Source organism: Scardinius erythrophthalmus (genome assembly GCF_964197995.2).
Source record: "Scardinius erythrophthalmus genome assembly, chromosome: 2".
Classification (NCBI taxonomy): domain Eukaryota; kingdom Metazoa; phylum Chordata; class Actinopteri; order Cypriniformes; family Leuciscidae; genus Scardinius; species Scardinius erythrophthalmus.
In genome coordinates, this window is record NC_138222.1 from 2,979,467 (window position 1) to 2,997,252 (window position 17,786).

Sequence of the window (17,786 nt, forward strand, 5' to 3'; positions counted from 1 at the left end):
TTTCTATGTGTACTGAAGCATTCCTCGCACTCCATTCATTCCTAAAGGGGTCAAATTGACCCGCGAGGGAAGGATTTGTTACTTTTTTAAATTTTAACCACAAAATTCTTCGAAACCATATTTATATATTTTTTTGGTGTATTGATGGTTCAAGTGCGACAAAAGTCACAGGGTCTCGGACCCCTCTGATGAACACTCAATTTTTTCAAAAAATATTTCCGGGTCAAAATGACCGAAAGAGAAAACGCTCCATGATTGAACATGCACCTGAAAGAAGTTGTACTCACAGTTGTGTCCCAGTGCATCATCCAGGCTGGGGATGGTGTATAAGCAGATCTGGAAGCACACGTGTGCCAAGAGGAAAACCAGACTGGTGCTGAAAAGAGCCTTGATGAAACGTCCAGTGTGTCCTGCGGGATGGAGAGGAAAAATACAGTAATGAGAACTGCACAGAAGTTGAAGCTGGTACAGATCAGTAAAAAAGTCCAAATTCACATACTTTTCATCCTAAATAGTATTCGAAATTAGAATTAATGTTTCCCAAATTGTAGTATGTTTAAATGATAGTGGTTCAACGGATCACAAAACTCACGATTTGGGTCATATTATGGTTTTTGAGTAAATTTTTGGACCAGCAAGAATTATTTTGGGGGTCACCCTGACTTTGCTTTCCATTTTTTACTTAAAGCACACTTTAAGTACTCTGGTACCACATCAAAAACTACTAGCCTAACTAATAAAGTTCAGACATTATTTAAAGGCAAGTGAACAGTCAGTAGGAAAATAAAAACAAATACCCAAATCACAAGCATAGATAACAAGCACATTCTAAATATCTGATTAGAACTACAAACACGAATACACAATGTTAATAAACTACAAACATGGCGGATCTACGAGTCCAACAGTTAAATTTAGATAAGGTTTAGGTTTAGATAAGGAGAGATTAATAATCAGTATCTAACTTGACGAAAATATATTTATTCAATGCTATCCACGTTATATTTAATCAGCAACAGCATCATGATCTTTTATAAAGATACATTTTAAACATTACATTAAAGACTATGATGGTGTAGTTTGTCACACTCAAAATCATGTAACTTTTCTTCACAAAAGTCCAATAACTGGTTTGATGGTCAATATTACAAATCTGTACAGTTTCCATTCACAAATGAGCCAACTTCAGCTTAAAAATAAACCTCATATTAAAGGTTCATTGGTTTAAACCTGCCATTTTTAAAACATAATGGTTAAACACGTCCATGAACACAGTATTTGTCAACTACCCATCCATCGGTTGTCATAACAATAGCTTTACAGGCTTTGCAGAAACTCTAGTAATATTTAATTGCAAAATTTACATTGTTGCCACCCAAAGACGGGCTTTCTAACAGTATTTTTCCAACAGCGCAGAGGTATAGGAGCAAATAAGCACATGTGTGAGTGTTTAACTTTTGCGAGAGTTAGGAAAATGCAAAGGCAGGCCCAGCTATTCTGATCATGGCAGGACTGTCAAAATACAAATAAATAAAAATAAAATAGGTAAAGAGCACTGGGACTGTCTGTAAAGACCTCTAAACTTCAGCTACAACTGGGCACTGTTCAGGCCAAACTTTTACATTTGAAACATCAGTTAAAGTGCCCTATTATGCTATTTTAGGCTCCTAATGTTGTTTTGGCGTCTCCTACAACAGGTTCACACGCATCCAAGGTCAAAAACACTTTAATTTCCTCATAATATACAGCATCAGCTCTTTCCTCTCAGTGTCTGAAACTGATTGATAAAGGATTCAGTCTCTCTAAATCCCGCCTCTCTGAGAGCTTCTTCTACTGTGATTGGTCAGAAAGCAAACGCTCATTATCATATCTGAATCTCAGCTCTTGATCACAGTGATTCAAACAGTAACGATGGCGTGGGTTTTACCGAATCAATCTCAGAAAACAGCGTCTTCTCCACATGAACAACACGAACCAAACTCCTCCAGTCTCAGATAAACTACAGTGTTTGAGGGCGGAGCTAAGAGACGCTGCTCAGCCAATCAAGACCACAGGCTGGCATTATGCAAATTAGTTACATTGGTTTGTAACAGGAAGTGAGAATGAAATAACTGACGACTCGTTTCAGCAGTTCAGAATTCATTCTTTCTTTTTGGAGACAATAATTTGTCTTTGCTCTTTGATCTTTGAAACTTTGTAGACCTTTTACATAACACCCATCATCCAAAAATAGCATAATAAGGCCAATTTAAATGCATTATTTTTTTTTTTTTTTGCCTTTTCAGTCCACCAGGTGAAAACCATCTGATTGTTTAGAAAAGTAAAAGCACAACTCTCCTCAACTTCAATCATGTCCGTACCACAAACGACCACAGTAAAAGTTTAAGACGTCACATTAAGGGGTTTTTAATAACCGCATAAAAGTATGAATAGTAACAGTGCTTTAGTAAGCAGGAAAGTTGCCCAGTCGACAATTACAGCCTGAATGTGGTTATACTTTACCTAAACACTGATGGAAATGCACTGCTGAATAATGCAACCTGTAAAATAAAGGTTTTAATAGACAGACATCAGACGAGCCATTCCCTTACATGAAACTATACTGGAAACTGAAGTACATACTCTGTATGTGCACTCTAAACAATTTTGGGTTATTTGTCTATGTTAAAATATGTCCTCAGAACTGTACACTGATTGTTTATGGACAGGTTATGGAGTCACAGCATAAGGTTGATTACACTTGAATTACTTATTTTTTTATTTTTACTTCTAATATTTGTTAAACGTGCTTAAATGTTGGGAATATGTATTAAAAATGATAAAAAATATACTATTCTGTAAAATATGATAAAAAAAATATACTATGCAAGCCAGTGATTGTATCAAGTATTTTTTTAAAGTTTAGAGGATTTAAGTTAAACCATAGACATTAATTCATGTATAAAAAAAACTAGTATTATAGTAAATATGAATCAACTATACTGGGTTAAATCAACCCATTATGCTGGGTTAAATAACCCAATTTGCTGGGTAAAATGAACCCAACATGTGTTCTGTCCTATATTTACCCAGCCCAACCCAGATTGGGTTGTTTTTAACCCAGTGTTTTAAACTGATGTGTGAGAACGGATGGCATCGCAGCAGAGATATTCGGGCTTGACGAGGTGAGTGAGGACACCTGGGAAATACAGAGCTGTATTTGTCTTTCCAGTTTGTCTTGGCGTTTTTCTTTCCAGTGAGATTCAATGAAAGGCCACTTCAGCGTTCGTTCACATCTAACCTGTTCCTCTCTACAGTGGGAGTGTGAAATCTGCAGGCCATTTTCCACACAACTAGAGGACTGTGATGTCTTGTGTTTTGACACGTGTAGCTGTGATTGTTTTAACAAGAATCGGGGCTCCAGAGCACTTGACGCTGCTCCATAGATGGTGTAGAGTTACTGAGTTTCTATGGAAAGAATAACAGTCTGCCTTAGCAAGCCAAGCCAGAGGTTTTACACATCAGCGCTGGGATATTTTCAGCCAATTTTGAAGGTTATCCTGTTGTTATACGAACAGTTTATTTTGGCGAATCATTACAGAGTAATTTAACCAAAGACAATTATGATTTTCAGTGCTTTTCAAACACTTTTGTTTCATCTTGGTGACCAAGAGCGTTCTAAGGGAGTTTTCACACACACTAAAAAATCTTGGGTTATTTTTTCTACCCAAATCCTGGGTTGAGTATGTTGGGTTATTTTTCAGTGTTTGGGTAGTTTTTGTGTTACCCAGATCCTGAGTCAGACGTAACAACCCAGATCCTGGGTCAGACGTAACAACCCAGATCCTGGGTCAGACGTAACAACCCAGATCCTGGGTCAGACGTAACAACCCAGATCCTGGGTCAGACGTAACAACCCAGATCCTGGGTCAGACGTAACAACCCAGATCCTGGGTCAAACGTAACAACCCAGATCCTGGGTCAGACGTAACAACCCAGTGTTTGGGTAGTTTTTGTGTTATCCAGATCCTGGGTCAGACGTAACAACCCAGTGTTTGGGTAGTTTTTGTGTTATCCAGATCCTGGGTCAGACGTAACAACCCAGTGTTTGGGTAGTTTTTGTGTTATCCAGATCCTGGGTCAGATGTAACAACCCAGTGTTTGGGTAGTTTTTGTGTAACCCAGATCCTGGGTCAGACGTAACAACCCAGTGTTTGGGTAGTTTTTGTGTTATCCAGATCCTGGGTCAGACGTAACAACCCAGTGTTTGAGTAGTTTTTGTGTAACCCAGATCCTGGGTCAGACGTAACAACCCAGATCCTGGGTCAGACGTAACAACCCAGTGTTTGGGTAGTTTTTGTGTAACCCAGATCCTGGGTCAGACGTAACAACCCAGTGTTTGGGTAGTTTTTGTGTTATCCAGATCCTGGGTCAAACGTAACAACCCAGTGTTTGGGTAGTTTTTGTGTAACCCAGATCCTGGATCAGACGTAACAACCCAGATCCTGGGTCAGACGTAACAACCCAGATCCTGGGTCAGACGTAACAACCCAGTGTTTGGGTAGTTTTTGTGTTACCTGGATCCTGGGTCAGATGTAACAACCCAGTGTTTGGGTAGTTTTTGTGTTACCCAGATCCTGGGTCAGATGTAACAAACCAGTGTTTGGGTAGTTTTTGTGTTACCCAGATCCTGAGTCAGACGTAATAACCCAGTGTTTGAGTAGTTTTTGTGTAACCCAGATCCTGGGTCAGACGTAACAACCCAGATCCTGGGTCAGACGTAACAACCCAGATTTTGGGTAGTTTTTGTGTTACCCAGATCCTGGGTCAGACGTAACAACCCAGTGTTTGGGTAGTTTTTGTGTTACCCAGATCCTGGGTCAGACGTAACAACCCAGTGTTTGGGTAGTTTTTGTGTTACCCAGATCCTGGGTCAGACGTAACAACCCAGATCCTGGGTCAGACGTAACAACCCAGATTTTGGGTAGTTTTTGTGTTACCCAGATCCTGGGTCAGACGTAATAACCCAGTGTTTGAGTAGTTTTTGTGTAACCCAGATCCTGGGTCAGACGTAACAACCCAGATCCTGGGTCAGACGTAACAAACCAGTGTTTGGGTAGTTTTTGTGTCACCCGGATCCTGGGTCAGACGTAACAAACCAGTGTTTGGGTAGTTTTTGTGTTACCCGGATCCTGGGTCAGACGTAACAACCCAGTGTGGGTAGTTTTTGTGTTACCCAGATCCTGGGTCAGACGTAACAACCCAGTGTTTGGGTAGTTTTTGTGTTACCCAGATCCTGGGTCAGACGTAACAAACCAGTGTTTGGGTAGTTTTTGTGTTACCCGGATCCTGGGTCAGACGTAACAACCCAGTGTGGGTAGTTTTTGTGTAACCCAGATCCTGGGTCAGACGTAACAACCCAGATCCTGGGTCAGACGTAACAAACCAGTGTTTGGGTAGTTTTTGTGTTACCCAGATCCTGGGTCAGATGTAACAAACCAGTGTTTGGGTAGTTTTTGTGTTACCCGGATCCTGGGTCAGACGTAACAACCCAGTGTGGGTAGTTTTTGTGTTACCCAGATCCTGGGTCAGACGTAACAACCCAGTGTTTGGGTAGTTTTTGTGTTACCCAGATCCTGGGTCAGACGTAACAAACCAGTGTTTGGGTAGTTTTTATGTTACCCAGATCCTGGGTCAGATGTAACAACCCAGTGTTTGGGTAGTTTTTATGTTACCCAGATCCTGGGTCAGACGTAACAACCCAGATCCTGGGTCAGACGTAACAACCCAGTGTTTGGGTAGTTTTTGTGTTACCCAGATCCTGGGTCAGACGTAACAACCCAGTGTTTGGGTAGTTTTTGTGTTACCCGGATCCTGGGTCAGACGTAACAACCCAGTGTGGGTAGTTTTTGTGTTACCCAGATCCTGGGTCAGACGTAACAACCCAGTGTTTGGGTAGTTTTTGTGTTACCCAGATCCTGGGTCAGACGTAACAAACCAGTGTTTGGGTAGTTTTTATGTTACCCAGATCCTGGGTCAGACGTAACAAACCAGTGTTTGGGTAGTTTTTATGTTACCCAGATCCTGGGTCAGACGTAACAACCCAGTGTTTGGGTAGTTTTTGTGTAACCCAGATCCTGGGTCAGACGTAAAAACCCAGTGTTTGGGTAGTTTTTGTGTTATCCAGATCCTGGGTCAGACGTAACAACCCAGTGTTTGGGTAGTTTTTGTGTAACCCAGATCCTGGGTCAGACGTAACAACCCAGTGTTTGGGTAGTTTTTGTGTTACCCAGATCCTGGGTCAGACGTAACAATCCAGCGTTTGGGTAGTTATTGTGTAACCCAGATCCTGGGTCAGACGTAACCACCCAGTGTTTGGGTAGTTTTTGTGTTACCCAGATCCTGGGTCAGACGTAACAACCCAGAGTTATTTATCACAGGCTTTTTGCAACCACTTTAAGAGAGAGCAGTGCAGCTCCATCAAATTGGTGCATGGTAAAATACAGGTTTGTGTACATTTTATTTGATCAATAAATTCGTTATTGTGCTGTATATTGTTTAATTTTATGCAAAGCAACATACAGGGTAGGATTTTATTAAAAAAGAGACAGAATATAAATACTTAGGATGTTAAATTATGTCCTCAGAGCTGTTCACTATTTGTTTATGAACAGATTATGGAGCCAGTCACCACATATTTCAGATGATAAAACACATTTTAAAGGCTCCAAGTAGTGTATAATGCACATCATGGCTAAAAATACAGGTTATTATTTCACGAAACCAAATTATCAAAACAAATAATGCTTTAAGATGACTCAAAAACGACTGTTCCCACGAGTATCACTGTGGTTGAAGACGTGAATGTTGGTGAGAGAGAGAGTAAGACTTACGCAAGTCTCTGAAGTAACTTGTGAGACAGTGGGCGACACGTACCACACACACACACGCAACACACAACTACCAAACCAAATATGTGACGCTGGACCACAAAACCAGTCACAAGGGTAAAAATTTTTTAAATTGAGATTTATGCATATTCCGAAAGGCGAATAAACAAGCTTTCCATTAATGTATGGTTTGTTAGGATAGGACAATATTTGGCCGAGATATGACTATTGAAAATCTGAGGGTGCAAAAAAATCTAAACATTGAGAAAATCTCCTTTAAATTTGTCCATTTATGTTGGCGATTGTGCTGCATTCACTCGCAAAAATATATATTTTAATATATTTACGGTTGGACATTTACAAAATGTCTTCATGGAACATGATCTTTACTTAATATCCTAATGAATTTGGCATAAAAGAAAAATCGATAATTTTGACCCATACAATGTATAGCTATTGCAACAAATATTTAATTTATTAATTATGGATTAATTTGATTTTGACTTCAAACCATTTTTGAACTTTCACCAAGAAAACCTCTTTAAGACGTTTGCATGACTTTAAACCTTGCCAATAGTGTAAAGTCAACCAAAATCATATTGGACCTTTTTGAGTTTTGAGAACGATCTTACATATTTTTGCTTGCAATATGCATCAGTTATTACAGTAAAAGGTCAAAGGTAACCAAGTCAGTGAGCAGAACAAGCTATTCTGAACTTAACAAGCCTTAAACCTACATAATTGAGGAAACAGTGAGTATGAATGTGAATTTGACCCAAATATACCCAGGCTAACATTCTGTAGCTGTGATCTACATTTTCCTACAGCTTTCTTCTCCTCCTAAACCTCTGATTGTTCACAACTGGCTTCCCCCGGATTCCCCGGCCACAGAATGTGAAGCTAATCCACAGTATGGAAAAAAGCAAGATGGTTTTCATTAAGACCATTAAGACTGTTCACTGCCAGGTTTCGTTTTACTATGGCTGGCTGTCGAGGGGATTTTCTCTCCAGATTATCCCAAAGACACGCAGATGACCGTCATCGGAGTCACAGAACAATAACATCCAGACAGAGGAAAGATAACTTTGTAGACGTAAGAAGAATTCTACACCTCTTTCATATAGTTAAAGCAAGATGAACTTCTCTGACAAAACAAACAAAACAATAAAGCTAATCCTTATGAGAACGCATCAGTCTGGTGCAAAACCTGAAGAGTTTAAAATGAAGAGATGCAACCCATGTTCACTTGTTCGGTGTGCAAACTGAACACAGATAAAGTCTGTGCATTAAACCTGAACTTTAAACCTATTTTTAATAATATATAATATTTCAGTCTACACACTGGTGTTAAGTCAAACAATTAGAATATAATACTAATATAACAATAGAAATAGCCATATATTGTAGTGTGTGTGTGTGTGTGTGTGTGTGTGTGTGTGTGTGTGTGTGTGTGTGTGTGTGTGTGTGTGTGTGTGTGTGTGTGTGTGTGACTTATGCTCCAGGAATCATATTGTTAGCTTCTTGGTATTAGACTAGGTTTTCGGAAATTAAAAACAAAAAAATATCAGATAAGCTGATAGATATTTTATTATCATATTATAATTGTAAAATAATATTGTTTTTTTGTAGTATTATTATATTTTTCTGATAAAGGGTGAATATTAAAAAATCCACATGGTTTGGTTTCAATCAATCAATCAATAAATAAATAAAACACTTAAGACTAAGATGAACTGTAAGGCATCACAACATTATAAAAGAACAGATATTCACTTATACAGTGTTATTCAATTATTAGCATTTTAAATATTAACCGTAAATGAGCGTTAGATGACGGAAAAGATAATCTAAATGTAAAAACGGTAAAAAAGCATAGACAATAAATATCCAATTCGTGTTGTTGTATAAAAAAGGCTCGAAATATTGATCCACAAAAACTGAAATTGTTCTGATATATCACTCATCCATATTTCTTTTTAAACAGCGCCACCAATTTCACAATTAAAATAAATACACAAACAACCAAACAAAAAATGACAGGTGGAAAACATTTTATATCAACTTCAGCAGTCTATCATGCAATCATGTTGGACTTTAAAATACCAATAATAAGAAATCAGACACAAGTAGTAGAACACAGATATCTCAGAAAGGATAAAGGATCTGCATATCTCTCCAGTGGATCTGGCTATTCTGCTGTCTTTGTTTTTAATGCAGCACAGAAGCAGTGTTTATATATTTACAGGATTGACAATAATGCAAATCAGACACTGGAATGTTTTTCCTTATGCCATCCAACAGAGAACCAGACACACACACACACACACACACACACACACACACACACTGTTATGGCAACAGAAAAAGTGTGAACGCCCAACATGAGGTCATCATGCCAGTTTATGTACACAGAAACACAAGTCATGACCGTTACTGCAGGCTGATGCATGAAAACAGCCTCACAAATCCGTCGCTCCGTAAAGTCCTCCTGTAGTCGATCATTTTATCCCTTATAACTCATCTTTAATCACCAAAATGACATATTTAAACATTTTTTATCCTTGAAAAAATGTCTTCATGCCTTTAAATATCTTGAATGTAACTCGACACCCTTGCCTCATTTAGTAAAGGCGGCTCTAGGGCTGCACGATTCGGGGGAAATGTCATATTGCGATTATTGAGGTCAATATTGCGATTGCGATATAATAAACAAATGGTTTCATGAGTCAACTTGCTTGGTTCTCAAGGAAAATGCACACACGGATTAGTAATAATGCTGAAATGTGTATTTCAAGACAAAAGACAAAAGACAGCCTCACAAACTCGTCGCTCCTTAAAGTCCTCCTGTAGTCGATCATTTATCCCTTAAAACTCAACAAAATTACATATTTAAACGTTTTTTTTCTTGAAAAAAAATGTCTTCATGCCTTAAAATATCTTGAATGTAACTCGACACCCTTGCCTCATTTAGTATGCGCGGTTCTATGAATATGCAAATGAGCCCCGCCTCCACTCACTCACTCAGCTCAGAGATCCACTGGTTGCAAGTACCGAGTAATAATCATTAGCATGTAATTATTACTAACTTATTTTGAGGTCAGGGTTTGGCTGAGGGTTAGTTGGATGTGATTATGCACAATCTACTGTTATTACTACGGTAACACTTGTAACAGGAACACTGTAAAATAAAGTGTTACCTTTCTTAGTTTTAGTTAATGATCATAACCCTGGCTTGAATGATGACGTGCACTTATATATAGCATGCATGCAGCTGCCATCAATGGGAATATTAATCTCTAGCATCTTACAAATACTGGTGTATATGGAAGAGTCGCAAAACTATTTTTTTTATTATTCAACTATTCATTTATTGACAGTGTTGACAGCCACAATTAGTCTGAGCGCTTTATTATCCCACATACTTCTGTTCTGACTGTTCTAACCATCATCCACTTTACAGCTCCTTCTTAAAGGAGAACTCGGCAACTCTAGCGAACTCTAGTCACTTCTTCGCTGATTTTCCCTTTTGTTGTCGCATGTTTTCCCCACGAGCTCCCCCTACAGCTGTGGGGGGGCGTATATTTCACAACACAGTCGTAAAAAACTCACTTGCGGCGGCCTCCTCCCCCTCTCTACCGCTGCTCATGTGCGTTTGTTTTGATTGGAGCAAGCCAACTGTATCGCGTGGAGCTATGTCTACCGAGGTGGGTAATCTGGTAAGACATCATACATGCGTGTGTGTTTATGTCGAATTGCCGTAAAGCAATTTGTGTTTCGCGCTCGTTCTCGTTCTCGCTTTCGCTTCTCACGAGACTTCCAATTTCTATCTTGCCGGGACGGTAGTGAACAAGTTGCAAGGTTGGTTTTCCGCCTGGGAATGCTGGGGGGAGCGGGGAAAGTCACCAATATCACCAGAACAGGTTGTTTAACCATCCAAATGATTTCTAGACAGTTTTATTAAGTTAAAAAAGCTACCAAGTTCTCCTTTAAAGGGTTAGTTCCCCGAAAAATCAAGATTCTGTCAGTAATCACTCACTCTCATGTTGTTCAACCCTGTAAGACTTTCGTTCATCTTCAGAACACAAATTAAGATATTTTTGATTAATCTGAGAGCTGTCTCACTCCTCCATAGTCTTCTCTGTAATCGCTTTTTAACCACAAATGCCCGTCTTGTACCATCTCTGAGATGCGCCATGTATTACGCCATCACGTTGCAAAGGTCATGAAAAAAAATTAAAATAATAATAATACATTTAATCAGAGCGTGTGATTGGCTGTGTAGAGGTGCCTTCAGAGTAGGGACACTCTCAGAAAAAAGGTACAAAAGCTGTCACTGGGACAGTACCCTTCAAAAGGGTTCTAATATGTACCATTTAGGTACTAATATGTACACCTTTGGTACCAATATGTACCTATGAGGGACTTATATGCACTCTTTAGGTACAAAGGTGTACCTTTTGAAAAGGTACCGCTACAGTGACAGCTTTTGTACCTTTTTTTCTGAGAGTGGATGGCCCGATACCAATACTGGCATCGGGGTTCGGGCCGATACTGTCCTCATATACTCGTACTCATAAAAATTCGCCGATACCACGCACCGATACCACGTACATTTTGCAAAACGAAACTGGCCAATTTTGAAATTGGAGGAGAAAATGAGATGACATTTTTCGCCCTTCCCGACCTTTTTGAACCGGAGTACACAGACAATTAACTTAGATAGATGACGTGACGCATGACCTTTCCATCGTGATGATGTAATACGTGGCGCATCTCAGAGATGGTACACGACGAGCATTTGTGGTTAAAACGTTTTTTTTTTGTTTTTTTTTAGAAAATGACGCTCGTTTCGCTGGATAAGACCCTTATTTCTCGACTAGGATCGTGTCGAGACTTTGAAGCTGCATTGAGACGGACATTTGGACCTTCATTGAACATTGGAATAGTTGGTTGCCATTGAAGTCCATTCTGTGTAGAAAAATCCTGGAATGTTTTCCTCAAAAACCTTCATTTCTTTTCGACTGAAGAAAGAAAGACATGGATATCTTGGATGACATCGGGGTGAGTAAATTATCAGCAAAAATGTTTTTGAAAGTGAACTAATCCTTTAAAACAGCATAAAAGGGGCACTTTAATAATGGATCTCTAGCATCTTAGGCGCTGGAAGAGTCGCAGAACTGGATTTAATGACAGTGCTGACAGGCACAAATAGTCTGAGCGCTTTATTATCCCACATACTTCTGTTCTGACTCAAACCCTCATCCGCTTTACAGCTCTTTGTTTAAACCCAGTTATCAAATACATAATGCCAGCAGTTCTGTGTCCAGCTCCGGTGAACACCTGCCATATGAGCTTGAGAGATATAAAGTTTATATAAAGATAAACGGATCTGACCCCTGACCCCTACACATTACACAGTCTGGAGCTCGGATGGGAAAAGCCGATGCAAAACCACATTTGAGAGCCAAAACTTTTGTTTATCCATCATGGTTGAGGCTTTGAGGATCTCTGAAGTCTAATCCTGCAGGAATCAATGTGTTGTGGTTTATAATGGATTCCTCTATTATCAACGTCGGCCAAAAGATGTGGTTTGGCAAACAGACTTCAAGTCTTGAGTTTCAACCCTTACTAGACAGAGAGGGATCGTTTGGGATCGATTTCTTTTCTATTGTATCATAACAAAATACACACAAACACACACACACAACAAGAAGACAAAAAAATCAAAGCTACTCCAGTCAGAGTTCATTTGCACCCATATCACACAATATCATTCGTCTTGCAATCATTTTGTTCAGCAATCAGCCGTCTTCTAGTCAGACAGTATTGTGCCACTGAAAACGAAAGCGTGAGAAACACTCTTACCTCGTAGTGTGTGTTTGTTGGGCCATTGAAACCAGGGTAGCAGCAGCAGGTACAGAAGGTAGACTAAAGAGAGAGCGTTGTAGCGAAAGATGCAGGCTGTGGAGAAGAAGAGACAAACCATCAGTTTTAGACACTCAGCGCTGCGTCATACAGCAGTCTAACACCCAGGGGCGTGCAGCAACAACTTTGGCGTATTTTTTCAGCAACACATGATTATTTCACAGATAAGAGTACAATTTAATTTTGATTCAATGGTTAAAGTTACCATATAACTGGTTATAGCTAGTCCAGTGTTAACATGAATATCTGCAAGCCTCCACAGACGTCACACTTTAAATCCTCCCTGTTGCCTTTCACCATCCACTTATTTCACTGCTGTCGCGTCTCTTGACAAGCCACCCCCCCCCCCCCCCCAAAAAAAATACACCAAAAATAATTTGTAAATTTTTTTTTTTTTTTTTTACCATCGCTTTGGCGCCCCCTGGTGTTACGCCCCTCTGCGACGCATATAGCGCATACCCACTTTTTGCGCCACTGCTAACACCGTGTCCTAACTACACACAAATGAAAAATGAATGAAAAAAATGTTTTGCAATAAGAGTACGAGTTTTTTACCTAATTGGAATTGAAATTAGGAATCGATAAGAATCGGAATCGACAAGCACAATCAAAATAGATTTTTTTTTTTCTTTTTTCCGAAGGTATTCGACTATTCCCAAAGTCAATACAAAAGCTGCTATATTTCTGCTTGATGTGTGCCGGTCCGCGAGTGTTTGATAGCGCTGATGAAGCACTCTTGAAGCTCTGTGATTGCTCTAATCAAGCTGAGAGGTCCGTGTGTAAAGCATTCTGGGACCAGTTCCAACACTTTGAGGCTTTGCCAGGGAATACAGGAGTTCCCTGACTCCCGCTGCGACTAGTAAAGGTTTTCCCTGACTCGCATTTTCCATGCCATCCAAACACCTCAGACCCTCCAAAACTCCTCAGCCGTTCCCGATCTCTGATTCACGCTCACAACCGAAGGCTTTGTTTGAGAAGTCTGGTGGCCTGAACGGGTCATGAAACCCCAAAACACATTTGTTGAGATGTGAACAGATATGCACATCACTGAAAACACTAACAGCTCTCATAAACGTTATCAGTAAGTGGAAATTGGTTATTTTTGTGTTTTTCTGAGCAATTTCGTTCTTCCGGGTTGAAAAGCAAAGTCGAGGCATCGTCACGAAATGTGAGGTAGAAGTGCCTTCGGAGCGTGTGATTGGCTGTGTAGAGGTGCCTTCGGAGCGTGTGATTGGCTGTGTTGAAGCGCCTTCGGAGCGTGTGATTGGCTGTGTAGAGGTGCCTTCGGAGCGTGTGATTGGCTGTGTAGAGGTGCCTTCGGAGCGTGTGATTGGCTGTGTAGAATCACCTTCGGAGCGTGTGATTGGCTGTGTAGAGGTGCCTTCGGAGCGTGTGATTGGCTGTGTAGAATCACCTTCGGAGCGTGTGATTGGCTGTGTAGAAGCGCCTTTGAAGCGCATGATTGGCTGTGTAGAAGCGCCTTCGGAGCGCGTGATTGGCTCCCGGCACGATTCTACGTCAGCTGACCCTCAAGATAATCTGTGCATTTATTCATGAGAAAGAGCTTGTTTAATCCAATCACTGCACTGTTTTACGCATGAGATCATCGCATTACAGTATAAATTATTATAATTTATAATATAGTATAAATATTATTATTATTATTATTATTATTATTATTAATTATTACGCTTGCAACGCGGATCATATCGTTCATATACGGACCGGAGCAAGTTTTTAGTTTTCAAGTTTTTTTCAAGTTTTTAAGGACATATTTAATATTCTCTAGTTCTCTCAACATGAACCAGCTCTAAATATACACACGTCTTCTTCAAATGAAATATGTGCAAATAAGGACACACACACACACACACACACAGCTGTACGTCTGATCACGAGCGCGATGACACAATGAATTATTCTGATACACAGAAGACAATGTGTAGACCGACAATTCAAAGAACAACGGATAACAAGTAACTATATCTTCTATTCTTTAAAGTATTCTTTCATTCTTTAAATTAAAATATTAGACCTTTTAAATGTTCTTCCGCATTTCTCCCTCATTTTGGCATCTTTAACCCCCAACTCCTTTACTCTCCGAGGTCATATTTTAATATTCATGTGTCTGTGTAATGAGTGTGTTGCCGGTCTGTGTTTTATTGGTTGTTGTCTCCCCTTTTCCCGCCCTCTCCCACTTGTCTTGAGCGGCATGATAACCCCCTCATAACTCTGCGCGCAGGAACACAGATCTGCAGTGTCAGAGCCTCATGACCTCAGCAGGAGCACGCCATCACTGCAGGCAAACTCTGAGGAGACCCCAGAGGAGGACGAGCGCCGGCTCCCCTGATCGCCCGAGCGCTGCGATAGTCACACACAATGATATCTCCATATTTTCTGGGATTTTCTCGATAACGATTATTAGACGATATTCTGCTGAGTCTGAGTGTGTGTATTGTGTTCGTACTACGGCAGGTTCAGGACAGCCGACTCCTGAAGTCTTTGATATTCCTCACACTTTGTGTAGTGGTCAGTGTGTGTGTGTGTGTGTGTGTGTGTGTGTGTGTGTGTGTGTGTGTGTGTGTGTGTGTGTGTGTGTGTGTGTGTGTGTGTGTGTGTCTGTACTGTGTGTGCGTGTCTGTACTGTGTGTGCGTGTCTGTACTGTGTGTGCGTGTCTGTACTGTGTGTGTGTGTCTGTACTGTATGTGTGTGTCTGTACTGTATGTAAGTGTGTGTGTGTGTGTGTGTGTGTGTGTGTGTGTGTGTGTGTGTGTCTGTACTGTATGTGTGTGTCTGTACTGTGTGTGTGTGTGTCTGTACTGTGTGTGTGTGTGTGTGTGTGTGTGTGTGTGTGTGTGTGTCTGTACTGTGTGTGTGTGTGTGTGTGTGTGTGTGTGTGTGTGTCTGTACTGTAAGTGTGTGTGTGTGTGTGTGTGTGTGTGTGTGTGTGTGTGTGTGTGTGTGTGTCTGTACTGTGTGTGTGTGTCTGTACTGTATGTGTGTGTCTGTACTGTATGTAAGTGTGTGTGTGTGTGTGTGTGTGTGTGTGTTTGTGTGTGTGTGTGTCTGTACTGTATGTGTGTGTCTGTACTGTATGTAAGTGTCTGTGTCTGTGTCTGTGTGTGTGTGTGTGTGTGTGTGTCTGTACTGTATGTAAGTGTGTGTGTGTGTGTGTGTGTGTGTGTGTGTGTGTGTGTGTGTGTGTGTGTGTCTGTACTGTATGTAAGTGTGTGTGTGTGTGTGTGTGTGTGTGTGTGTGTGTTTGTGTGTGTTCTGTACTGTCTGTAAGTATGTGTGTGTGTGTGTGTGTGTGTGTGTGTGTGTGTGTGTGTGTGTGTGTGTGTGTGTGTGTGTGTGTGTGTGTGTGTGTGTGTTTGTGTTCTGTACAGTATGGAGTTGTCTACACTACACACAGAATGGGATTAGATCAGTTTTTTCCATTCCTTCCTCTTAGTTTCCAGACACACATTCACACAGCTTTCGCTTCTTTAAAGGACTTGCTTTAATTATCCACCTCTTCAAATAGGCTTAATGAACGATGGCAAATACAGACTATTTTAAAAATAATAAACAAAAGCACAAACAGTCACTCATTTACACAGGTAGAGTTACAGCGTAAGAGTTTGCATCAACATGAGATCATCATACAGTGCTAAAAACACACTTGTGAATATACAATATAATACTTGTTTTCATTTGAAACATCTGTTAAAGTGCCCTATTATGCTATTTAAGGCTCCTAATGTTGTTTTGGCGTCTCCTACAACAGGTTCACACGCATCCAAGGTCAAAAACACTTTAATTTCCTCATAATATACAGCATCAGCTCTTTCCTCTCAGTGTCTGAAACTGATTGATAAAGGATTCAGTCTCTCTAAACTCCGCCTCTCTGAGAGCTTCCTCTGCTCTGGTTGGTCAGAAAGCAAACACTCATTATCATATCTATCTATCATATATTACCGTATCAATCTCATCAAAGTGGATTTGCTTTGTCAGCAGAAAACCAAACTCCTCCAGTCTCAGATACACTACAGTGTTTGAGGGCGGAGCTAAGAGACGCTGTTCAGCCAATCAAGACCACAGGCTGGCATTATGCAAATTAGTTACATTGGTCTGTAACAGGAAGTGAGGATGAAATAACTGACGACTCATTTTGGACAATAACTTTGTCATGCATTTTGCAGACATTTTACATTCATGAAAGGTAATATTTTACTTTTATTTTAATATTTTTAATATTAGAGCACTTTAATTAATACAACAACATGGGGAATTTGAATATGGTCTGACAATGTGAGTTAAAAAGGTTCCCCGCATCACTGAACTCCATTAGGTCTCCTGAGGTACGAAAGAGCAATCAAGCGTTCCTCTGTGATGTTAGACTCATCCGCGTGTGTTTCAGGTTCAGCTCTGAGTCTCGGCTTCACGACACTGGACGGCTTCAGGGAATTATGCTAATCTGGGCTCTGGAAAAACCAACAGCCACAGGACTGGGATCACGGCAAACCGGCCCTACAAAACATGCATCCCACAGTTACAGCCTGTGGACACCAGTGTGCACACACACACACACAGACACACACACTGGGCCACTCAACAACCGTCCTACCCAGAAGCCTTCACTTCATTATAAAGATTTAGCTCATAGTAGAGCTAATTACTGTGGTCGTTCTGCATAACTGCAGTTAAACGGTTCAATCTAATGTGGAAACCACTATAATTTACTATCCATCAGTGTAACAGATAAACATGTTATTAAATTTTAAATATTTACTTTGTTACATATTATTTAGAGCCACAGATCGCACAATGTGTTTAGGGCACCATTTCAGTTGCTCAAAAAAAAAAAAAAAAGTATATATATATATATATATAAAAAATAATAATAATAATAATAAAATGTGTTTAGGGCACCATTTCAGTTGCTCAAAAAAAAAAAATGTATATATATATATAAAAAAAAAAAAAATAATAATAATAAAATGCGTTAA

The 17,786-nt window shown here is 40.1% G+C and overlaps 1 protein-coding gene across 1 annotated transcript in view; it reads right to left on the reverse strand.

Moving 5' to 3' along the window:
* piezo1 (piezo type mechanosensitive ion channel component 1 (Er blood group)) overlaps positions 1 to 17,786 on the reverse strand; it is a 158,170-nt gene that overhangs the window by 106,991 nt on the left and 33,393 nt on the right. Inside the window, exons 2-3 of the mRNA XM_081358792.1 lie at positions 12,735 to 12,830; positions 288 to 410 (exon numbers count right to left, since the gene is read on the reverse strand). Coding sequence (XP_081214918.1) covers positions 288 to 410; positions 12,735 to 12,830 — 219 coding nt within the window. The remainder of the gene's footprint in view (positions 1 to 287; positions 411 to 12,734; positions 12,831 to 17,786) is intronic.